The 26038-nt window shown below is 40.1% G+C and overlaps 1 protein-coding gene across 5 annotated transcripts in view; it reads right to left on the reverse strand.

Moving 5' to 3' along the window:
• Positions 1-467: 467 nt before the first annotated feature.
• Positions 468-26038, reverse strand: part of HEMGN (hemogen) — a 42801-nt gene continuing 17230 nt past the window's right edge. For 2 of the 5 annotated variants that reach the window (XM_033431180.2, XM_033431181.2), the window contains exons 3-6: positions 10823-10948; positions 8980-9073; positions 3806-4866; positions 468-1429 (exon numbers count right to left, since the gene is read on the reverse strand). In XM_033431180.2, the coding sequence (XP_033287071.1) occupies positions 3807-4866; positions 8980-9073; positions 10823-10948 (1280 nt within the window). In that variant the 3' untranslated portion in view covers positions 468-1429; position 3806. Of the gene's footprint in view, positions 1430-3805; positions 4867-8979; positions 9074-10822; positions 11074-18243; positions 18324-26038 lie in introns of those variants that run through there. The other 3 variants (XM_049711147.1, XM_012533614.3, XM_049711148.1) reach the window with 3 other exon arrangements.

A 26038-nucleotide genomic window follows, 5' to 3' on the forward strand; every position in this document is an offset into this window, starting at 1 on the left:
CTCTTTGTTCAAAAGTCTTATTTAGTTCCCCATTACCTAAGTAAATAATATACTTCTTAGTTAGGCAAGCAAAATTCCATACAACTCCAATAATACAATAATTTTCAGCCTGCTAGCCTGCTATTCCACATGGACCCTGCATTAACTGTAGATTGCATGCAGTTCTCTTAAACATGTCTTTAATTCACCCTTCTCTCTGTCACATACAATAATGCTGCTATCCTCACCTATATTACAAATCCTCTCCATCTTTCAAGGCTCCACTCATGTGTAATTTTTTCGGGTCACTCCAGCAAAAAAGTGAGCATTCCCTCTGTTGTATCTTCTAATTCAAATGGCACTGGCATTACTATTTTCTTTTGTAATTATTTGTTTTCTGTTTTATTCCCCCACGAGACTAGATTAAACTCCTAGTGGGCAAGGACTATGTGTTATAGGTCTTCTAACCCTCACAGTGCTTACCATGATGCTGTCCACACAAACACGTGATAATGATTTAATATACATTTTGCACAATTACAGTGTATAAAAAGTAAAAATAGAAAATCAAAATTCAAATACACAACTACATTCATCACTCCAAAATATCTTTGAAGGAATCCCAGAATAAGAATTGTTAAAATTGTTAAAAGCCATCTGAAGCCTGAATAAGATTTTGATGCTGTGCTTCCCTGGTGGTGCAGTGGTTGAGAGTCCGCCTGCCGATGCAGGGGACACGGGTTCGTGCCCCGGTCGGGGAGGATCCCACATGCCGCGGAGCGGCTGAACCCGTGAGCCATGGCCGTTGGGCCTGCGCGTCCGGAGCCTGTGCTCCGCAACGGGAGAGGCCACAGCAGTGAAAGGCCCGTGTACCACACACAAAAAAAGATTTTGATGCTATTGTTACATTAATAATTGAACAAAGTTTATAAGAAAACTATATACTTCCTCAAATTTTAATTGTTCAGACTTAAAAATGGGAAAAGGGAGGGCTCAGTAATTTTCCCCTGAAAACAAACATTTATCTGACTAATTCTTAAGGGCAGGAAAATTGTTAAGTCTGTTCCCACCACTATCCTCTCCCTAATATACCTACACATACACACGCATGCGCACACGTGGGCGTGCACACAGACACACACACACTAGCAGGATGTTGTCTATGTGGTAGAGCCTGAAAAATCACATTAGTTCTCTCTTTCAGATATGGTCTATATATGGGGGAAAAACCACTGTTAAAATATTAATGAATATTGTAGAGATTTCTACCATATTTTGAGAAAAATCACACATATAATGTACTAAGATGTGAATTTTGTTGGACAACTATGATGGTTGCACATTGTTAAAACAAAACAACTATAAATTTTATTTTCTGGTTGAATCTCTTGAGGAACGTTTGGAATTGCTGGTATCTCTGGTTCCTCTGCTTTGGGTTTTTCCTTCATTTCTGTAAAATAAAATAAAATATGAAAATACATTTAATAAATGGTATTGGGATGATTGGCTATCCACTTGGAGAAAAAAAACTCTACCTAACACTTTGCACAAAAACAAATCTCAGATGAATTAAAGATTTAAATATTAAGATACAGTAAATGTTGTAGAAACAATAGAATATTCCTGTAATCTTAAGATTATAAAGGCCTTTCTAAGCAGACCACAGACCAGAAGCCATAAGGGAAAAGACTGACAGGTTTGAATCATTAAGAATTAAAATCGTGACAGGTTTGAATAACTAAAAACTAACATTAAAATTTTGTCATATAGAATGCCAAACTACTATAAACAAAGTTAAACCACAAAAAACAACTAGAAAAATATTTACAACTTATATGTAGGTAAAGATTTAATAACTATTATTTGAGATTTTAAAAATCAATCAAAAAGGTAGATATCCCAAATATAAAATGGAACAAGGATTCAAACAGGCAATTCTCAAAAGAAAAAAACTGAATTCATAATAATCATAAAAATATGCCTAGCAGCATTAGTCATAAAAAAGTGGGAATTAAAACAATTAGGTTTTTTTTTAACCTAGCATAATAGGCATAGATTATTAAAACAATCATGTGCAGTGTTGTCAAGGGCATGGGCAACAGGCACTTACATAAATTTTTGGTTTCTGTGTATTGCTACAACATTTTCGGAGGCTAGTCTGACAGAATGTATCCAGACTTTAAATGCTGGTACCCTTTGGCCCAGCAATTCAACTTCTAGGGATTTGTCCAAAGGAAGTAATCAGACCAACTTAGGCTTCCAGTGCCTTAGTTTCCTTATCTATAAAATAAGGATAATATTATTCATCCACTAGGGTTTTTAACACTGAATAAAGTGATTCACATGAAATGTTTAATACAGTGTCTGGCAGATAGAAAGTGCCAAATAAATGTTATTTAAATAAATGTTACTTCCAATGATTTCATTGAACGTTGCTGTAATAGTAAAACTTGGCAGTAATCTAAGTGTTCATCATTATAGGGATTGGTTGAATAAATTATTGTACGTATAAAACTGTACAATTGTTACAAAAGATGTCATTAAGATGGCCACAATATATGTTGTATGTGAAAAAAAAGCAGGTTATAAAATGGAATGTATTGTATTGATACCATCTCATTTGTTAAAGCAAAACAAAAACTTGACCTTGGGGATCAGAGATAGGAGATGGTATTATAGGGGACTTTTACTCTACAGTCACTTATATATTGCTTTAATTTATTATAATAAACATTATAATTTATTATTATGACAATTTTATAATCAGCAAAAAGGTAGATATTTCCACTTGTTTGGTAAGACAAAGCCCAAAACAAAATAAGCATTAATTAATTGCCCATCTTAACCTTGCTGGGTTTAAAATGAAACTCTTAGAATCGGGCACTGTGTTGATTAGAGCTGCTTCTCCATCAGGGGACTCCTGTCAGTACAAGTAGTGCTTCATATGTCTGCTTTTACTGTAATTTTTTAAAAGGTATTTCCTCAAAACCTGTATTACTTGGAATACAATAACCCCAGGTTTTTGTTGCACTCATATTTTAGGAGAAAGAGAAAATAAGCTACCAAAAGGATTTCTTTAGAACACAATTCCCTGGGGATAGCTATGGTCCGCTAGACAGCCCATTTCTTATACTGTGTACAATAGTGCACAAAGAGAATCAAGGCTCTCAGTTATGTCCCCAAGACAAGTCAAACTGAAGAAAGGTCACATTATTTCTTAAATGCTATGCAGAGGAGAAAGCTTTTCAGGAGCAAATATTTTAATAGAAAGGGTTTGGGGTAAGCCTGGTAAGTCCTACGAGAACGAGTTCCCTATTACCAGGATCATATTTTATGTCTTTGTATCTCCCTCAGTAGCTTGTACCATGAATTTACTTACCTTTAGTTTCCCAGGAAATTTTAATTTTCTAGAAAAAAACTTTATTCACCAAGTTTTCTTGTTAATCTAAATGTAATTGTCCTTTAAAATATTTTGCACATAATTCACTCTATATGGGGTTCATTTTTCTTCACTGGCTAAAGCTTCCCAAAATGGATAGTATGTACAAGTACCCACTATACACACTTATAGTTTCAATGATTTTCTTTTAATTATATGGTAATATACCAACAGATACTGGTTGAATGAAAAACAGTTTTCACTTGAAACTAGCCAAAGACATTGATGATACCCATTGAGATAACTGGGATAACCCAGGATTGTCAAAGAAGGCAATAAATCACCGCTCCAAGGGAGATAAACCTATCTGGTACTCTGATTATGAACAGGGAACACAAATAAGGGGCATGTCACTAGCTTGACCCCAATAAAAAAAAAAAAACCTACCTCAAGGAGAAATATAAACATCCTTAGCATCTTCCTGGTGTGCTTTAGGATCCTGGTCTTGGGGCCCACCTCTTTCTTGGTGCAGCTCTGGAAAGCATTCTTCAGGCACATCCTTATCTTTATATGTCTTAGTAGAGAGGTCTTCAGGCCCAGGTATTTCTTGGTATATTTCAGGGGCATAGTCTTCAGGCCCAGCTGTTTCTTGGTATATTTCAGGTGAATATTCTTCAGACCCAGGTGTTTCTTGGTATATTTCAGGTGAATATTTTTCAGGAGCAGGTGTTTCTTGGATTGTTTTATGAGAGGGGGCTTTAGACACAGCGATTTCTTTATATGTTTTATGAGAAAAGTGTTCAGGTTCAACTGTTTCTTGGTATGTTTTTATAGAAAGCTCTTTAGGCACAGCTATTTCTTGTGCTTTAGGAACAAAATTTTCAGTCTCAGCTATTCCTTGACCTAGTTCAGAATTGTGTTCCTCAGGTTCAGCTCTTTTTTGGTATGTTTCAAGAGCGTAGCCTTTAGGCACATCTGGTTTGGGGTATGCTTCAAGAGGGCATCCTTCCAGGTCAGCTACATCTTCAGATGTTTTAGAAGAAAGGGCTTTGGCTGCAGCGGTTTCTTGGCACATTTTAAGAGAGAGGTCTTCAGGTTGAGCCATATCATGGCGCATTTGGGAAGGATGGTCTTGAAATACAGCTATTTCTTGGTACATTTTAGGAGAGAGGTCTCCAGATTCAGCCATATCTTGGAGTACTTCAGAAGGGTGGTTTTGTACTGCTGTTTCTTGGTATTCAGAAGAATTTTCCTGATGGATAATGCTTTCTTGACCTATTTCAGAAAAATGTTTCTTGGGCACAACTCTTTGCGTGGAGGCTACCGGAAGGAGAGCTTCGGTCACACTCCTGGGTGGTTCAGTTTCTTTCTCTGTAGGTGCTGGTGCTTTCTCCATCATTTCCTTTTCTAATTGTGACAGAGGCTCCACCTTCGTTTCTGTATTTTGTTGTCTCTTTCTGCCTCTTTCACTTCTTATTCCTGTTCTCTGCCGCTTATGTTTTTTCTCTCTATAGAGAAATCAGAATTAGTGTCAGCAACAGGCCTCCAGAATTCAAATAAACATTTGGCAATAACAGTCCCAGGACTCCCACTGCCTTGTTGCACGACCTTGAACAAGGCACTTAATCTCTCTCTGGGCCTCAGTCTCCTTGTTTGTAAAATGAAGAAGCAGTTCTAGATGCTCTCAATTGTCGGGAGAGGAAATGACCCTCAGGACTTTTTGTCTTTGATGCCTTGCTCTACAGGAATCTTCTTGGTGAGTGTAGCGTGTGTGTGTGTGTGTGTGTGTGTGTGTGTGTGCACGCGTTTGAGAGCATATACTTAAAGTTTGGTTATGGAAAATGTATTGTTGATGTTATACATTAATAGACTGGCATTCTTGTTTATATGCTAGTCTCTCTGGGTTTAGTCTATGTGAGTTCATTTCTCTATACCCTGGGTAAACTGATATGATTGTGTTCCTAGATCTGCAGTGCAGGTCTGCTCCTCATCTGCGCAGCCTGCAGGTGAATGATGTATGTGGCTTGCTTATCTAATACAGTGTCTTGTGTAAAGCAGGCTGAGTGGCCAAAGCTGGGTCCACAGCTCCAAAGCTGCAAAAACACTTCCTTGAGGTAAAGCAGCTTGGTGGAAAGGCATGAGTGGTCATATTATACCTACTCTGAACCAATCGCTAAAGATCTAGAAGATGAAAGGATATGCATGGGTATTGCAACCGATGACAAATTGTTAGGTACTACAAATATAACCAAATACAGATGGCTAATATAGATGGACTTGGGGGAAGAAAAAGATACTATAAAAAAGCATTTCATCATTTTTCTAAACCTATTGAAATTCTGTTTCATGTTACCTGCCCCGTGGAGCCTTCTCCAACAGACCACAGGGCTGAAATGCTCTCCCTGCTTACCACTCCTATAGGATTTATTATGAGGATTATGCTTAAGGTAAAGAACATAGGCTGCCTCATCCTGTAGTTATTTCTGGAGAAACCCTATTTCTTTTAGTAAACAAGACAGTCTTTGGAGATAAAACCAGTGTTTTTTACACCTATGCGATGCTTGCAGTTCCTTGTACACTTAAAAAATGTATACCCTATTCTACTTTTGCGTGTTTGAAAATTTCCATAATTAAATTTTTTTAAAGGTTGTCTCATCAAAACCAGTTTGAAGTCAATATTAAAAAGGTACATATTATAATAGTACAGTTTAAAATAAATATTAAAAATAATATAGAAGGTAAAAATGATATGGTACCTCAGCATTTGGAGGTTTAATTCCAAGTAACCAAGGTAACAAGATAAATTATAAAGTCCTTATTGTCAGATTTTAAAAAGATGATGTATGTGAATTCTTCAGGCAACATTATTATCCTAGAAATTAAATCCTAAATAATTTGTTATGTAGATCTCTATATGATGGAAATGTGAGTAATGTTCCATGTACTTCCTGGTAGTTTCTCAAAAGATACAAATATATCTGTGTGGCCTAAAATTTAATCTGTACTCTGTCACTTATAAGCTATGTGATCATGGGCAAGTCACTTAAACTCTCTATGCCTTGATTTCTTCACAGGTAAAATGGAGTAAATAGTATCTGCCCAACCTCATGTGGTTGTCCTAAGAATTGCATGTAATAACTTATATGAATGAATCATCCAGATAGAAACTAGTACTCTTATATAAATATCAGAAATATATATATATATATATATGTATATATATATATATATGGTGCTTCCTATGTGCCAGGCACTGTTTTAAGTAATTTACTTATTCTGTTATCTCATATAGTCTTCACATCAACTTATGTGGTAGATACTATTATTATCTCCATTTTGCAGATGAAAAAACTAAAGCACAGAGAGGTTGAATAACTTGTCCAAGGTGAAATGGCTAAGAAGTAAGGGAGCCACTCTTCAAATCTAGTCATTTAGCCATCTGGCTTTAGCAGCCAGGCTCTTAACTATTACACTCTACCGCTTCTCTCTGGAACTAAGGTTTCACTGTGTAGAATGTTGTAGTGAGGACAGCCCTCAGTAGTATAGATATATGTCACAACAGCAAGGCCGGCCAGCTGCCGAGAGGCTCACTAAGGTTCCACCTACTCCAGTGACTTCTTCAGCCTTGCCCCCCCCCAAAACAATGAGCACAGAAGCCCAATTCTATGAGCATACTGAAACCAGCTCCATTTCTAGGGTCAGAGCTCATCAACCAGCTCAAAGAGATTGATATGTAAACCTAAAGACCAATTTTTAAATGAACAGTGAGAAATGCAAAGACTTGGGAAGGCAAGGAATGATCAGAAGGTTGCTTGGTGAGTAAGGAATTAGGGGAACTAATTGTGTGTTCTTCAACAGAGTCACCTGTCAGAGGACTTGAGTACAGAAGTTTCTGCTATAACATATATGCATTCCTGAAAAACCTCACTTTCTGCAAAATCATGCACTAAAAGTGACAGTGCTTATGGGGAAAAAATAAAGTTGGGGCAAATGATTCAAATCCTATGCAACTTTTTAACACTAGCATAAACAGTAATTGGGACAAGGGTGAGATAACTTGGATAGTCCAGACAGGCAGCTTACTATGGCTGGAGGCTGCCTCGGGGATGGTAAAAATGCACAAAAGCAACAGTGTAAATGCAGGCTTTCAGTGCTGAGATCATGCAAATAAGGGTGCTCTGAGACAGCAGGGCTGCCGCTAAGTTGAGCACAGGAGGAAGTGCAACCTGCTATATGTGGAGATCTTTGCAAGGCTACCAATGTCCTTCTCTGGGGAAGAAGCCCCGGATGAAGGCTGAAAAGGACCCTGTCTATACATCAGCCAAGCTGAAGGCTTTTTCCTTTCCTGTGAAGGTTTTAACTCTATTCCCACTATTCTGGCTTCTTTTGAGTAGGAAAAATTATGAACTAACACAACTTCCACATTATACTGACATCATTCTCATATTTACCAATCATATGTGAGCTAACTGGTGTTGTAGAAACATGTGTTGTTGCAGAACAGACGATACTCAGTCCACAGTGGGAATAGGTACTTAAAACATCTGCACTGTATGTTTTTTAAAAAAATGATGCCTAGAAAAATGTTTACCTATGTTTTTTTGGGTTTTTTTCACAAAGCAGAGCCCAGCCCTGTGAAAAATGTATACCTATGTTATTTTTGCCATTGAAGGAAACATTTTTACAGTAAAGAAGAAATGCACATCTAAATCTTAATCAAAAAAATTTTAAAGAAGAAGAGTGCTTAGATCAGTGGTTCTCAACTGGGAGCATTTTACCTCCTCTCCCCTGACCCCAGGAGACATTTAACAAGGTCTGGAGACATTTTTGGTTGTCACGATGCGGAGGGGAGAGTCCTGTGGGTTTCCAGAGGCCAGTGGTGCTGAGAAACATCTTCAATACACAGGACAGCCTCCCACACAAAGAAGTCGCCTATCCACAGCACTAATAACACCAGCGTTGAGAAACCCTGGCTCAGATGGATGCTGTACTTTGGCTCCTTGGGCTCCCCTTTTCTATTTCCAAGCAGGCAATACCTCTGTTTTCACAGTTATATTCTAAATGGTGCAGTTAGATGCTGCCTAATTTATAGTCATGTTCATGTACTCCCTTCCTGAGATTACATACAGCTGACTTTGGACACTTAGGAACTCTCAAACTCTGCCATCACTCATTTACAGACAGTGCTTTGGTTTACTCCATGGAGAGTTAACTACACTCATTCAAGAAGAATTTCACTAATAGAAAGCTTGGAGAACAAGCTTGGGGGTCTTCTCAATGGTGTCTCCCGCTCCCAACAGATACTTCTATGGTTATATTACTAGGGTGGTTGAACACCAGTCCTCTCTACAATATACATAATTTGATCACCTGGTACTGTAATTAAAAGAGACCATATATATAAGATTCTGTTCCCATCACTTTACTAGATGGGTGACTTTAGGCAAGAGATTTAACCTTCAGAGACTTGGTTTCTTTTTTTGTAAAATGAGGATAACAGCTCCCAATTTATGGGATTTTTGGAAAGATGAAATATAGTACGTAAAAGTGCTCAGCACCACTTGACAAGTAGCATACGCTAGATAAACATCAGTTCCTTTCCCCTTGCAGCAATACCATACCCAAATTGCCATTGTGAAGTTTGCTTTTCTCGTGCTTCAGCTTTTCTTTTTCTGAGTTGCTCTCTGTTTCTTAAACTCCAAGTTCCAATGACTTCTGTAGGATCAAAATGAAAGTTATGGGAGATAGTGATGAGTTGTGGCATTAACAGGAAAAGAGTCCTATAGAAAAAATGGTAGAATCCCTTTACTGGGTGTGTAAGTTTTTCTCTTAGCCTTTTGAGGACAAGAACTATATCTTATTTATTCTTGTACCTCTGAAGAATGCCTGGGAGCAAACATTCAGTCGACATTTTTTAAATGAAAAGGTCAGTATTTGTACATAAGTGTGCTACCAACCTATTAATTTTTTCAAAATAGTGTACATATTGTACAAACATAAAAGAAAAAAATCAGCCATGTTCTGCCATCCTATAACCTGTTTTCATTTTATTCCTCGTATTCATCTAGTTCCTATATTAAACAAAGTTGTAATGATGGCATACCACAGTTTTATCATTTATTAACCTGATACATCAAAAATATATTCCATCATCTCGTCCTCATAATTATAACTTTAGCAGCTACATGATACTTAATCGAGTTGATGTATTCTCATTTATCCACTCATTCCACTCGTATTGAACATTTAGGTTGTTGCCAGTTATTTTTTCTTGCCATTGTAGATCAAATTATAATAAATATTTCATGTACACAACAGCTTTTTTTCTTTTGTACATTTTTCCTTTGGATGACGTTTCTCCAAGTTCTTTGGAATATTAAAGTTATTATCAAGAAAGGTTCTATTGCCATCCAAGTTTGTGAAAAGTTAACGTTGGGTCTTTGATGTAGAACTTCTTAGAGACTATAGAATGATTTCAAATTTGCACCGGGACCCCCAAAAGAGAAAATGTCCCTTGGACCATGGCACCTTTTGTTTTTAGGACAGAAGTCCTTAATGGTGAACATGGATGGGGGAAAATTATACTTTTATTTTTACCAATCTTTGATTTAAATGACCACTTCCTTCAATTATGAATGTAGGTAGCAAACCACAGTAGTTTTAGCAGTGTGTGATTTTGTCACAAAAAGAAATTACAGATTTTCTTCATATAACATGACAGTTATTGCAGATACCTTAAAATATCATTTATTTGAGATGATATATTTGATTTGATATGGTGGTAATTAGATCCACCACTGGACCTTGTTATTTAATGCATCTGTAAATAAGCACATATATTATTATATCATAGTTTTTTATTTTGATAACTTATCTTAATATAATTGCTTCCTTTATAATCCTATGTATTTAATTTTATGTATTTAGACTTCTTAGTCTAAGAAGGGGTCTAGAGGTTCATCAGAATGCCAAAGGGATCCATGGCATTAAAAAGTTTTAAATCACTGCCTCAAGGCCTAGGGTTCTGCAAAAGCAGCAGAAATGCTGCTTTAGGATAGATCCAAAGACTAAGATTAGTGAGTCAGAAGAATAAACACTATTATAGTTCTTATTATCTGGCTACTTATTGCCAGATCCCTTTCCAAAAGTTTCACTATATTTACGTTACCAAAGAAGTATATGGTTGTATTTGTTTTACCACAACTATCTGGTATTGGGTATTTTCGTTATCTTTCATTTATATATATTATTAATAATTTATTTATTATTTCCTTGTGTTTCTCTGGCTTATTAGAATCTTAGTGCTAGAAGGCATCTCAGAAAGTTATATAGCGCCAATTCTTCCATTCTAATATATGAACGTATCCAATTATGCCCCTTTTTTGCCAGAGCCATAAAAAGAGGAAAATAATCATAGTCCAATCCTTCCCAACAGTCACTACCTCTTAAGGACTCTTTCATTACCTGGAACATGGTTCTCTTCTTGATGAGGATCAGGTATCTGATGGAGCATCAAGTGAGACTGGTCCTTTCCCAAATCCATCTTGCTGCAATACCTTCCTGCTGTTTGGTCTGACTTCCACAAGAACCCTTTTTTAAAATGTCAAAAGTAACTAACAGTTAAAAACACACACATACCCGAGTTCACTTGTCATTTGACTTCCTGCCTAAAAGTTTTATCTAGTTGGACCACAGCTGCTGGCTACTTCTACTTTCTTTATCATACTGCACAGGTGTGAGCAGGGGGCACAGCTGGTGCTATGTCCTCCTCCACCATAGTGGCTAGTTATACAGGCAGCCCTGCAGCCACAGGCTGGTATGCCACAGCCTCCAGTATGGCAGTCATTTGGGTCTGCTAAGAAGTACCTGAGTCCCATGTTACTTTTTACATACAGAGGTGGCATAGTATAGGAAGAACACCAAGTCTAGCACCTAACCAGCTCGATGTCCTTGAACAAATCACTTCCCCTTTTCGTGACTATCCTTCCTCATTTGCAAAGTGGGTGAATAATTCCTGACTTGCCCACCTCACACAGTTCTTGTGAAAGTGAATATTATGAATGTGAAAATTATGAAGATATGAAACTAATCTTATATTGTTTTCCTGCATGTGGCATTTTTTCATCTTAACCTGATGCAAAGTAATGGAAAGTCTTGCTGTTAGATAATAGACATAAAGAACTAAATTAGGAATTCAAAGCAAATTTGAACCCTCTTCTGCTCACCTGATCATTCACAATTGACTCAAGATAGCTAGTGAAATCCACTGTGACTCATCCAGGGAAGGTCAAAAAGCATTTCTTTTTTTTCTTTTTTTTCTTTTTTTTTTTTTTTTGTGGTATGCGGGCCCCTCACCGCTGCGGCCTCTCCCGCTGCAGAGCACAGGCTCCAGACGCGCAGGCCCAGCGGCCATGGCTCACGGGCCCAGCCGCCCCGCGGCATGTGGGATCTTCCCGGACCGGGGCACAAACCCGTGTCCCCTGCATCAGCAGGCGGACTCTCAACCACTGCACCACCAGGGAAGCCCCCAAAATCATTTCTCAATGAAAATATCAGCACATTATGTCACAGAAATTAAGTTGAAACCAAAGGAATCACCCATCTTCAATCGGTCACCCAATTTGTGAAGGCAAAGAGGTACAGAGAATCAGGATTGTTCACCAAGGAAAGGAACACTGACCACCTCCTATTACAGGCAAACAGTCTGTGAGATGCAGGGTTAACACTGTATCTGGAGTCAGATACTGAGGTGAAGAGAGTTTGAATTCCAGAGTTGCCACATTCCCTAATTCAGTCACCTTAGGCCACTTAGTCTTGGAGCCAGTTTACCTACCTACAATATGGGACAATATTGGTATGTACCTCATGAGGTTATTGGGATGACTGAATCAAATAATGCATTTCATATGTGCCTGTCATATTGAATACATGGTGCCTAGCATATTCAACATGCTTAGTAAGTGTTAGTTGCTTTATTAGTAATAAAAATATAGTGACAAGATTTTGGTAAGTCAAGTCACAGTTTAAATGCACTAAGGAACTCAGAGAAAACCTGAAGGGAATCCTTTATAAAGAGAAAACCTTTATAATGTGAATAGATGCCCTCTACTTCCATAGACTCTTAAGGCATTAGCATCTCCTCCTAAACCATCTAGTCCCTCCCCCTATTTTATACACAGAGAAATTGAGAACCAAGGAGGGGAAAGATTTACCTGCCCCAAATTTTCTTACTTACTGGTGGCACCACATCTTACTGATGATAAGATGGGTCATCTTGTTATGCTTGATCTTACCTGGGTATGAAGATGTATGTGTGATGTGAACATACGAGAGAAGCAGCTTTTTCAAACACACTGAAAAATATTGAGAATTATATAACAAGCACTCAAGCGCTTACCACCAAAACTTAATGTGGTATTTAATTACTAGATCCTAAGCTCTAGCTTTAAGTTTCTCGGTTCCCCAGTCTTTCTTGTAAGTTAATCTCTACCTAAAAATTCAGATAACTCCAGGGAGTCCCTATTCCAAGAAGTCCTATAGGGAATGGAAAGTGTAACTTGCAATTTATCTCATGATAATTTTTGGATTTTCAGATACAGATACAGGGTTTTAAAAACTCCAATACAAACTAAAGTAGCTTTGAAAATTATAAAACAGGAGTGTTTTATAATTTAAACTGGCATTTTAAATTAGTTGCTTTATTTGATATGTTTTAATTCTTACTGATTAGGTTATTTCTTATGATAATGAAATAAGATAACCTTTTAGAATACTTCTAGGATGCCTTACAGAAGACGCAGAATTACTTCTTAAATACAATTATCCTTCAAGCTTATAAGACCCAGTTCAACGATTCAGCAAACCTTACTGAATGCCTCCTCTGTGCCATGTACTGAGCAAGGCTGTCAGACTACAAAGGTGGACGAAGGTGGACAGATGTTAGTCCCTGAGTTCTGTGTACTGTAGGCCCATTGAGATATGCACATCTTTATTGGAGGGAAATAATATTTAGACCCTTTACACCCTGCTGCAGCCTGCCTAAGTTGATTCCACCCCATGTTCTGATATCTAGGAGCAGAATGTGGAGGGACTATATGAGGGTGGGGTCTCAAGTTAACAGTAATTAGGGAGCAATATTGGGTGGAGGGGGCAGGTGGAGGGAGTTTGGAGCAAACTAGATTGGAAGTCAGGCAAGGTGTCTCTGTTGTGATAAGCAGGCCACAGCAGGAACTTGTCTGGGACAAAAATAGCCAGTCAGTAAATTCACAAGCCATAGTTCATTGTCCTTTCCCTCTGTAGTAAAGTCTAGAGTCCATAGCAGTATGTTAGATGCTAGGCATTAAAGGCCAGATATTTTTAACAAAAGCTGCCTTGTTCTAGAGTTATTTGCATATATACATAATACCTCTCTCTAGGCCACAAACCCTTTGAGGGTGGTTACCACTCCTGATTCACCTTTGTATCCTCACAGTATAATCTAGTAGGAGGCTTAGCCCAGAGCAGTCCCCACAAACGCCTTCACTCTTGTATGCAGGGCCAGCCTCATGGGTGTGCAGCCTGTGAAAGTACTTTATACACTCAGAGGGGCTGATGCTGCTGTCACTTAGTAATACCATCATCTGTTCCAGAGCTCTTTCTACTGTCATTCACTGGCACTGACCTCTGTGCTGAAGATATAGCAGTTAGAATTTCCCTGGTGGCACAGTAGTTAAGAATCCTCCTGCCGGGCTTCCCTGGTGGCGCAGTGGTTGAGAGTCCGCCTGCCGATGCAGGGGACACGGGTTCGTGCCCCGGTCTGGGAAGATCCCACATGCCGCAGAGCGGCTGAGCCCGTGAGCCATGGCCGCTGAGCCTGCGCGTCCGGAGCCTGTGCTCTGCAACGGGAGAGGCCGCAACAGTGAGAGGCCTGCATGCCGCAAAAAAAAAAAAAAAAAGAATCCTCCTGCCAATGCAGGGAACACGGGTTTGAGCCCTGGTCCGGGAAGATCCCACATGCTGAGGAGCAACTAAGCCCATGCACCACAACTACTGAGCCTGTGCTCTAGAGCCCGTGAGCCACAACTACTGAGCCCACGTGCCACAACTACTGAAGCCCACGTGCCTACAGCCCATGCTCCGCAACGAGAAGTCACCGCAATGAGAAGCCCACGCACCACAACAAAGAGCAGCCCCCGCTCACCGCAACTAGAGAAAGACTGCGCAGCAATGAAGACCCAATGCAGCCAAAAATTAATTAATTAATTAATTTTTTGAAAAGAAGAAAGAAAAGTGAGCATGGAATGATAGGATAAGGAACAAGGGGGGAAAGTTGATGGTGGATGCTATTTTAAACAGGGTGACAGTTGTTCGGGACTGAAGGAGGTGAGGAGCCAACCAGGCTGCCATCTGGGAGGGCACTGTAGGCAGAGAGGCACTGGCAAATGGCCTGAGGTGAGAGAGTGGTAGGAGGTGGGTTCAGAGAGGTAGCTTATTGCCCCTTGTAGGCATGTCTACTCTGATTGAGATGGATAGTCATGGGATGGTTTTGAACAGAGGATTGATGCCATCTGACTTTTTTTTTTTTTTAATTTTTGGCAACGCTGCTTGGCATGCGGGATCTTAGTTCCCCAAGCAGGGATCAAACCTGTGCCCGCTGCAGTGGAAGCATGAAGTCTTAACCACTGGACCTCCAAGGAAGTCCCTGGCATATTTTTCAAGGATTATTCTATATAAAGAACAGACCATGGGGACACGGGAGGAGGTGGAAGCAGGGAGACCAGTTAGAAGGATCCTGCAGAATACAGATGATTAAGGCTTGGACTGTGATGGGAGTGATGAAGAAGTGGTCAGACTCTGGAGTAGCTTACAAACTGGATATGCAGTGAGTGATAAAGAATCAAAGAGTATGACAAGAGTTCTGGTCTGAGCAACTGGAAAGATGGAGATACCATTAATAGACAAAGAAGACTGGGGGGAGCAGGCTTGCAGGAGATGATCAGGACTTTAGTTTTGGACATGCTAATAGATTAGGGATAAAACAGCAAAGGAGCAGCCAGTGAGGCAGCGAATAACCAGGAAAGTGTAGTGTTTTGGACGTCAAGTGGAAAAAATGTTTCAAGGAGGAGGGAGTGATCAACCTGTCAAATTTTGCTAATAGGTAGATAGAAGGAGGATTGAGAATTTTCCTAACAATTTCTTTCCTAAGAATTTAATTAATTATGGACTGGAGCCCAGAAAGGTTAAGTGACTTGGCCAAGGACATACAGGCAGGACCAGCAATATAATTTGCAGGGCCCAGTCCAAAATGAAAATACAGAGCTCCTCCTTCAAAAACTATTAAGAATTTCAAGACAGCTACAGCAGAATATCAGAATGTCAAACCCATCACAGGGCCACTTTCACAAGTGCTTCCCTGAATCTTTGTGGCAAACTTATAAAATAGCTATTAGTATCCTCACTTTTCAGATCAAGGCACTGGTGCTCAGGGTGTAAAGTGATTTTACTAGGGTCACAGAGCTAGACTGGTAGTTTGAGCATGAAACCTGAGCCTGCAGCCTCCAAGTCTGGCCTTCTTCCTACTAGACCAAACTAGATATTGAGGGAGAGAATTGCTTTCCTGCCTCCTGACCCATCTGGAGCACGTTTAAGTTAGTATTGAGGCCTTGTTCATGCATTTCAGAGGCCTGGTTGAACTGGGCAGATGTGGGAGGGAGGGAAAAACATTCCTAAGAACTTCTGCCCTGGGGCTCTTTATGATGGGGGTGAAAAGGGAGCACTGGATACTATTCAGTGAGAAACTTGACCTAATAAAAGTGCCCCCAAACTGACGTAGTTTTAGGCCATATTGATAGAATTATAGAAAAGAGGGCGCTCACTTTGCTACACTTTGGTTTGTCATCCCATACATGGAGTGTTATGCTGTGAAGACCGTGTGAATGGAATTTGAAAACGTGTAGAAAAAAAGAGCAAGGGATTTGGGACTCTACCATTTCCTGGCTGTGTAATTTGGGGGGAAATCTCTCAATTCTTTCTGATTCTCAGTTTCTTCCCTTATAAAACAGAGAAAAAGTAATACCTCCCAGGGATTCTGGGAGGATAAAAGAGATCGTGAGAGCTTTCTATAAAATAAAAAGCACTGTGCAGATAGACATGCCATAAACTCGGGCAGTGTTAATAGTATTATTAGAAGTGTTCTAATTATGCACCTGGGCATTGTCCTGGAGTGCATTTGGGTGGAAAAGTCAAGAAAGGGAAGCTATCATACACTTTTTTTTCTTAGTGTTCTTTCCTTGCTAAAATACTTTTTCAAACCTTTTAAATTATTTTCAAAGAGTTGACCATGCTTTGTTTTCCTTAGTGGAGAAGGAGAGTTTCTGGTTTCCCTCTCTCTCACAGCCTGTTGATGCATGATAAATAAGTTCTGTCTCTGCTGAAACAGATGCTACTGTACACATACAGATAACACGGTCTATGACTTTAGAATGGCTGTAACCTGACTTTCAATTTAGTTTGTTCCAAAGTCCCTCCTCCGGCCTCCTCCACCAATATTGCTTTCTATTTCTTAATGAATAGACAATAAGCATCTCTGAATAAACATTGATATGTGGTCATTTAGCTGGGGAAGAACAAGTCTGCTCCCACCTTGAGCCCCCATCACATCTCTGTCCTCACTTTCCTGAACTTCCGGAACTAACAGTGTACTCTCAAGTCGACTGCTTCCTTTCCCCACATAACTTTTTCTTTCCTTTGCATCCACAATCTAGTTTTCTCTTCCACATATTGTTCTCTCATAAGTCAGCAATGATTCCTAATGGCCAAGTCCAGTGGTCCCTTCTCACTTCTCTCTCTCTGTTACTTCACTGTAGCTCATGGTTCCTCTGAGCACTTCTGTCGCTCTGTTCTTGGCTTCTCTAGTAATGTGTTCTTCATCCCTCCTTCCTCTCCCCCCCAACTCCTCCACACACTTCTCTTTTACTCCTCTAGCTATGAGAAGTACTTCCCAAGGATGACTCCTCTGAGTCTTTTCTCTCTCACTCTTAGACAGTCAATCCAACTGTATACCTTTAGCTATTACCTTTATGCAGATATCTTCTAAATAATTACCAGTCTGAGTTGAAAAATCACATTTTCAAGTGTCTCTTGAATATCATTCTTTACCTGAATATCCCACTGCACCTTAAACTTAGCATAGCAAAAAGCAAATATAGGGTTTCCCTGGTGGCACAGTGGTTGAGAGTCCGCCTGGCGATGCAGGGGACACGGGTTCGTGCCCCGGTCCGGGAGGATCCCACATGCCACGGAGCGGAAAAAAAAAAAAAAAAAAAAGCAAATATATCTTCCCCCTAAAACCAGTCTCTCCTACGCTTTATTTCTGCCACTCTTAACTATTCTACTATAGAAGAGTGGCACCTTGTTCCTGGACATCCAGTTCTAATTGGCAATCCAGTTCAGAATTGTCTTTGCCTCTGCCTCCTCACTTTGCTTCTCACATCCAGTTGGACACAGTTCTGAGTTTATTCTTCCCAATGTCCCACATGCTTATTCCCTCTTTTCCTTTCCCATACCACCATCCCAGAGGGGCACCTCAACTTCTCATTGGAAGTATTGGAGAAGCTTCCTAAGTGGTTTATTTTCTTCTATCTCCCCTCACCTTCCCCAGATTGTCCTGCACAAACAGCCAGAACATTCCCCATAAAACTGGCTCAGAACTGGTCTCTACCCCACTTAGAATCCCATAAAGTCTCAGTATTATGTGTAGAATAAAGACTAAACTTGTCAGTCTGGCATTTAAAGCCAACTTCCCAATCTTGTCTCCCATTACTTTCCTGAAAATACCCAATATTCCAATTAAATAGTGCCACTTGCCCTCCCTGTTTGGCTTTGATTCTTTCTAACACCCACAGTACCTTTATTCACACCTTCTTGCTCTTCAGTGCTCTTCACTTGTGTCTGCCCATCCAGATGGTGAGTGCCCCCATCACAAAGCCTTTGGTGATAATGATGATGATATATTAGCTACTCTACAAACACATGATAGGTACCTGACATGTTACAAACATTATCTCATTGAGATATTATCCCCATTTCACTGATAAGGAAATTAAGGTTTAAAGAAGTTAGGTTACATCCCAAGGTCACATAAGCTCACAGGTGCCGTAGTTAGAGCTCAAAACCAAAGCAGTCTGACTCTAAAGTTCACAGATTTAACCATTCTTTTTACTACCTTTTCCTACCTAGAGGTGATCTCTCCTTTTTGAGCTATAGTGTCACTTGACCTGAGCCTCTTGTATGATAAATATCACATAATATTTATTTTATTGTTCACATGTACACTTCTTTTCTATAATGTTCATTCAGCAAACATTATTGAACATTTAGTTCTTGCCAGCCCCTTTACTAAGAATTGGAGACATAGAGAAGAATCAAACAGGAGTCCTTTCCTCCAAGGAACTCAGTCTAATTGAGGGTGATAGACAATAAGTAAATCTGAATTTAGAATACAGTATGATAATTTTAACATCAATATTTCCAAATGTTCTAAGAGTAGAGGTGGAGTGCTTAATTCTGCTGTCACAGAAGCAGAAAGATAAAGATATTATATTGTGTATTCTCTAGCTATAATCCTCTTTATTCATAACTGCCTTGAAATCACTCTGCATTGGTCAACACGTAGAATTGGAAAAATGATGAGGCTCTATGTGTGTAATAGTATTATGTGGTTTTTTCACTTTACACTAGTGTTAAGCTTTTCCCCTTTTATTAATTTCACAGAAATAATAATGATAGCCAATATTTATTGAGCACCTGCTTATCATATTCCAGGCGGTCTTCTAAGTACTTTATATATGATAGTTCATTTAGTCTTTACAACAGCTTTTAAGGTAGGTATTAGTAATATCCCTATTTTGTAGATGAAGAAACTGAAGCATAGGTATTGAACCTGCACCCTAAGTCAAACACCTAGTAAGTGGCAAAGCTGGGTGGTTTGGATCTAGGAGGCCATATGCTTAACCACTTTGCTCTCCTGCCTCTCAATTCTACTTCTTTCATATTTAATAAAATAAGGCAGCAATATATATTCTTTTTTGATCCTCTCTCCCTCCTTTCTTTCCCATTTCCCTCTCCCTCATCTTCTCCCTCTTTCTGCAATTTGTTGACTATATAATCTGTGTCCCAAAAGTGTGTAGGGTGCTGGGAATATAAAGGCAAATAGGAAAAACTGCATACATAGAAAATTAAGGGAACACAGAGGAGGGACATCTAACCCAGATGAAGAGATAAGGCCAAAGCAGTCTTACTGGAATAGGTGATCTCGAGCTTAGTTTTGAGAGTGAATAGGAATTAACTACTATGATGCAACCAGGCTCAGAGGAACAAACACAGGCTCCAGAGTCAGACCTAAGTTCATTCAAATCAGGTTCTGTGTGGCCAGGATCTTCCACCCTCAATTCCCTCATATATGGAATGGGTATTATAACACCTACCTTTCATGACTATTATGAGGATTAAGAATGATGACTATTGGAAAGAATCTGGCACATAGCAGACCTTACTGCTCTGGCTGTCATTATGATTGTTCATAATCTCAATAACAGTAAGTGAAATAGAACTGCCAAATAATAAAGCTAAGCAAGGCATGAGAGTTATTTTATAGATGAGGAGATCCAGAGGGGGCCAATGTCACACAGGCCTAGCGGCAGCTGGAACCGGAATCCAGATCCTCTGAGAGTTTTATCATTTTCCCTTTACCTGCCTGCTATTCCGAACTCTTCTGTCTACAAGTCAATCTACCTTATCCCCTGGTTTGATGAAGTATTTCCCAAACTTTCCAATTGTTACATTCTCTCTTCATGATTTTTGCCATATTCTTGTAATAACATCTTCTGTATTATTATTTACTTAATGTTTTCCTTCAAATAAACATTTTTCCTAAAAGTATTTAAAATGGAAATTTTATATCACCAATGTAAATGGAAAACCAACAATATCACCTGTGAAATCACAGGTTTGTGGTATAACAAATTATAATTCTTCTAAGGTACATTAAAATAAATACTGAACTATTAAAGTAAAAGATGTTTCATCTGAAATTATCTGCACTGCCCCAAGTGGAATGAATGCATATCACCTCTTGGAAAATGCTGGCCTATGTAATTAATCAGTGAATTCTTTTCATTTCACAGAATTTCTAGATCATGTCCAAATTATCCTAAAACCAAACTGCCCTTTGCAGGAACTGTTTTATAATTCAAAAGGGACCGAGCAAAAGACTCCATTCATTCCCTGGCCTGCCACTGACCCACTGTTATTCATATCAGCTACTCTCCAAGGGGTCTCTATTCGAACGCTAGCCTCTCCTATTTTTGCTCTTTATTCACTCCTTGGAGTTTTAGCTACTCGGGCATAGAATATGTACTAGAACCTAACATGATGCTTTAGTCTTATTAATTTGGAAACTTCAACTCCCTGCTTCCAGCAGATTCTATCCCCTGGGCTTGAAGTTTAGAGTTAGCATAACCTAGATGAGTCCCTGCCCAAAAGTGAACACTGCTGAAGAATTGCAGCCTTCCAAATGGTTCAGCGCCAGTGCTGAATGTTATATTATACGTCCAAGTAAATGGTCGTCACCTGAACCAGTTGAGGTAGCGATGACTCTGGCTAGAACTCTGCCACTAGGTGGACGTAAAAGGCAATTGCACCATTCTCACCTGTCAACTAGGTCTTGAGCTTTGGTTCCAAGCACTTTCCCTTGGAGGCAGCCTGCCTTGCTCCCTAATTCTCTGACACTCTCCGTTCCCCCTCCCTGCAAGTCCTCCTCTGGGTGAGTTCGCATCGGGGATGTTTGCATACCAAACGCTTAGCTAATTGATATTCTAACACAATCTGTTCAACAAATGTTAGGCTTTCTTGTATTTTGGGTTTGTGTGTGTGTGTGTGTGTGTGTGTGTGTGTGTGTGTGTGTGTGTTTTAGTGACACTTTGGTTGTATTTTTAGCCAGAGAGAAAAGAAGGAGTTACTTTAGCAGGCAGAAAATGTATTGTCAGGTCTTTCTTCCCTGGCATTCTCCTAAGTGGCTGTGAGCACCTTTAACAGATGGAGCTCAGGATGTGATCAGATCTGATTTCATCAGCATATATCCTGGGCAAGTTCAACATGAGGATGAAGACTTCCTTTGTGCTTCTTTATGTTCTGTATTGTCACCCTTTATTGTTAGCACTCTCATTTTAGGGAAGCCAGAGTTGCTCAGCTGTGATAGACACCTGTGTGGGAGTCATGTAGCAAAGTCTGATGTTCCACTGGAAGAAAAGAGGGTGCAGGTCTGCCCCAGCACTTTGTAATGAGCCCTCCCCTCCCCGTCAGCAACAAGCACATCTATTCTTAAGTATCAAAATGTTCTTGGTAATCAAGAGAGAAATTAAACCCAGACAGAATTGTCATCTTCAGAGACTGCCAGCAATACCCAGAATTACCCATAATCCTTCTATCTGATGGGTTTGGTCTTCTTGATGAAAATAAAATAGGATGTTTCATGTTATTACTGCCATAGCCTTCATTATTAAAATTGGATACTATGCTTCACTTCTCAGGAAACACTAACTAATAGGAGCAATTATCACCCTGAAGAGTGTGTGGTGCAGCAGATGGAGCCTGGACTCTTGGATCAGAAGATAAGTAGGGTATCTATTTCCACAGAGCTGCTATTAACTTCTGTTTTTACCCAGTTCAGATGGGTGTACAATACTTTGTGCTCATGCAAAGAGATTGGACAGAATTATCAGGCAGAATTTAAATAACTTGGTCCATCCAACCAAGACAGATTTTCCTTTCTAGAAAACCCTACCCCTACCCTGATCTATGGAAAACTCCATTCCCATATCCCACTACCAAATATGGCACCCACATGGGTTCAGTCGTCTCTCTGAGGAGGAATGAGTAGAATGAAACTTCACTAATCCAGTCAATTCAATTCCCCTTTAATGGGAATTAAATTAAGATCTCAATAAGACACAACAGTTCTGCTTTCTAGTCTTATATAGAAATTATGCCTTTAGCTCTAAATCCTAGTTATCTCTGACAGAGGAAGTGAACGATTGATCAAGTAATAGAGTTGCTACAGTGTAGGAAGTAGGAGTGGAAAGAAGAGATTGATGAGTAGGTGATACAATATGTAAGTAATGGGCTTGAGACTTTCTAGTAAGTCAGACAGTGATGCTTGACTGGGCAGGAGAGCTCTTTGTTTTGTAAATTACTTGCAAACTGGTAATTGTACTTTATGGAGTTACGTGAACCTGGGACACAGTAAACACTAAATTTCATAGAATTTCACCGCTGGAAGAAATCTTCAATGTCATCTAGTCAAATTTCCCAAGAGATGTCTGAAAGCCCTGTGTGGACTCAATTTACCAGAAAATGTTTCTGATTTCAAAAATTTTATTAAAGAAAACCCCACAGAGGGACTTCCCTGGTGGCGCAGTGGTTAAGAATCCGCCTGCCGATGCAGGGGAACATGGGTTCTTCCTGGTCCAGGAAGATCCCACATGCCGTGGAGTAACTAAGCCCACGAGCCACAACTACTGAGCCTGCATGACACAACTACTGAAGCCCAGGCTCCTAGAGCCCGTGACCTGCAGCAAGAGAAGCCACCGCAATGAGAAGCCCGTGCACCACAACGAAGAGTAGCCCCCGCTTGCCTCAACTAGAGAAAGCCCACGTGCAGCAACGAAGACCCAACGCAGCCAAAAATAAATAAATAAATAGTTTAAAACCCGCAGAAATTTTTACAAGTAACCCCATATGTTATAGTTCTGAATATTACTTCACAACCCTGGGAAAGTCACTTCATTTTTGTGGGCCTTTGCTCAAAACATGACCTTGGGCAAGTCACTTCACCTCTCTGGATATTAGTCTCCTTATCTACAAATAACCCCAGCTCTGTCTTGCCTGCCCCTCAGGGTGGATAACAGGCTCAAGAAGATGATAAAAGTGGAAGGTTTTGGTAATCACAGGGTACTTTCTAAAACATAAGAAGTGTTGCTACCAGCTCCTACATTCCCCCTCGAGCGACATCCCAATGCTAAGCAAGAGTAGCAATGTTTCATCCCTCTCCATTCTATTAAGATGTTTCTCCCCCTTGCCCATAATTCTCCCCCATAGAATCACCCACAGATGGGTCCCTACAGGAACATTCTCCAAGGGGTCCTGTGTTTTTTTCATGAAAGACAAGGAATGGGCTTGTGCGAGTCGCAAAGTCTGAGAGGGAACGAGCTGCACGCATACAGGGAGGCTTTCAGTGGGAGCAGCTGCAGGCCTTTTGCTTTTCTGCACATCCTCAGCTACCAGTGCCACTTGGCCCTAGGCCTCTATCAGCAAGGGTGAACCCTAAGGAGCCCAGCAGCTCCACACAGAGGACCCTCATAGCAGAACCTCATAATGGCACAGATTATTGTTCATTCTAACAGGCATTTAGTAAGTGTTTGTTGTGAGTCAGGTCCTGTGCTTGCCACAGTGGGTAAGAGATGAGTCAGATGTGCTGCCTGCCCTTGAGACCTCACAGTTTAGTGGGAGAAACAGACTCATGAGTGTCATATACAGACTGGGTTATGACCAAAGCCCACACAGCGTTTGGGCACAGTTGATGGATCACCTAAGTCTGTCTGAGGGCTCAGGCTGGGCTTCTCAGAAGAGATAAGATTTAAATGTTACCTTAACAAGGGGGTAGAAATTCTCCAGGGGGATTAAAGGTGGTGGGGGGCTCATTTCAGACAGAGGGAGGTGTGAGTATACAAAGGCACAGAGATGTGAAAAGGCATCTTGGTTCTGGGCACAGTAACAGAGAAGCTGGAATGTGTGCTACACACCAGGGAATGGAAAGATCTGAAACCAGAGAGGTAGCTGGGGGCCCAAGGAGAGGCTTTTATGATGTCATGGGGAGCCACTGAGGGGTTTTAGGGTGGAGAATGCCATAATCAGGTAATGTTCTTAGAGCATTTAGGTGACAATAAGGGGGCTGGGTGGGAAAGGAGAGAGAAGATAAATTCACTGAGGGTATTAAAGGAAAGCACAGATTCTAGAGAGATTTAGAAGGTAGAAATGACAGATCTTATTATGAGAAATTCTAAGAGCTCCAGCACAGAAAATTGAAAGAGAAAGACAGCAGACTAAAAATTTAGTGAGGGTCCACAGGTAAGATGACAAGATATCTTGTATCAAGCAAATCACACCCTGACTTCCATTTCTTGATGACCTGGCCGAGATGGCCTATGTAATGTTTATGGACAGGAGGTCAAAAGCTTTTATTACAAATTATTTTTATAGCTACAGAAGTGGATTCAGCAGATCTGGCTGGCTAGGCCAGTGTTTCCCTCCTTTCCCTCCTGCCCCAAAGCTAATTGCTTTGTCAAGGAGGATGCCTTCCCCAGATAGAGAAAGGCCACATTTTGGTTAAGGATTGACAAATAGCTATGCCAGGATCTCCATACTAAGTTCTAGCTAGATCCACGCATTACCACAAAGAACTGCATAGCTCAGAATGCTTGGCTTCCTATAGCATACCGTCACAGACCACACATGTGGCAAATTCCCAGAAGAATTGATATATGAGCTGGGTCTTGAAGAAAGCAAAGGAAAAATAAGCACATTAAAATGATATCCTACCTGGTTTGGCCCTTTTTTAGAAGTACACCTAGAATGTTCTAGAGCAGAGCTGTCCAATAGAACTTTCCACAATGATGGGAATGTTCTTCTGTATGATCCAATATGGTAGCCACTAGTCACATGTGACTATGGAACACTGTAAATGTGGCTAATGTGACGGAGGAACTGATTTTTTTTAATGTTATTTTTAAATTATTTATTTATTTATTCATTCATTCATTCATTCATTCATTTATTTTTGGCTGTGTTGGGTCTTTGTTGCCCTGCGCGGGCTTTCTCTAGTTTCAGCGAGTGGTGGCTACTCTTCGTTGCGGTGCGCAGGCTTCTCATTGCAGTGGCTTCTCTTGTTGAAGTCATTGTTGAGAAGGTCTCATTCTAGCTCACATTCTTGTTAAATAACCTGGGCTCCTTGTATGTGGAAAACCGGTTTCGAGCACAGAACCTCTAGCACCAAGCAGAATGGCAACATAATTTTAGCTCCCGAGCAAATGGGTCTCACAATAGCATGAGTTCAATGTATGCATTAACATTTGAATATGCTGTATAATAAGCATGCTGATTACTCTGAGAAGCATACTTGAAGAATAAAATAAGCTGTGATCATTAGAGGAAAAAGGGGCTAGCAATTTATGGCATGGCTGCTGCTTGATATTCAAAAGTACATGACAGCTCTCATCACAGGTAAAAGGTAACTACTGTGATGATAAAATGTAATGACAGTGGCAGGAAGTGATCAGAATTTTACCGGAAACCAGTTTGTGGTATAGTTTCTTACCACAATCAGATTTATAACTTATAAAAACGTGTCCCCATTTGGTTGTTTGGTTCCTCTGGGCAGTTTGAATGTGAATCCATTGTAATCTCAACTTTGCAGGAAGTGGCGGACTGAGTTTTCACGGGAAATGAGAAGCTGAGGTGTAGAGGCCTCAGGTTGGACGTGGGGACATGACAATCACCTTGTGCTGGGAGAGAAGCTGTAATGGGGAGCTGGCTGGTGCCCCACAACTTGGATGACCTAGACCAGCAGTTCTCAAAGTCTGCTCTGCA

This window comes from Orcinus orca, chromosome 6, assembly GCF_937001465.1.
Source record: "Orcinus orca chromosome 6, mOrcOrc1.1, whole genome shotgun sequence".
Lineage (NCBI taxonomy): Eukaryota > Metazoa > Chordata > Mammalia > Artiodactyla > Delphinidae > Orcinus > Orcinus orca.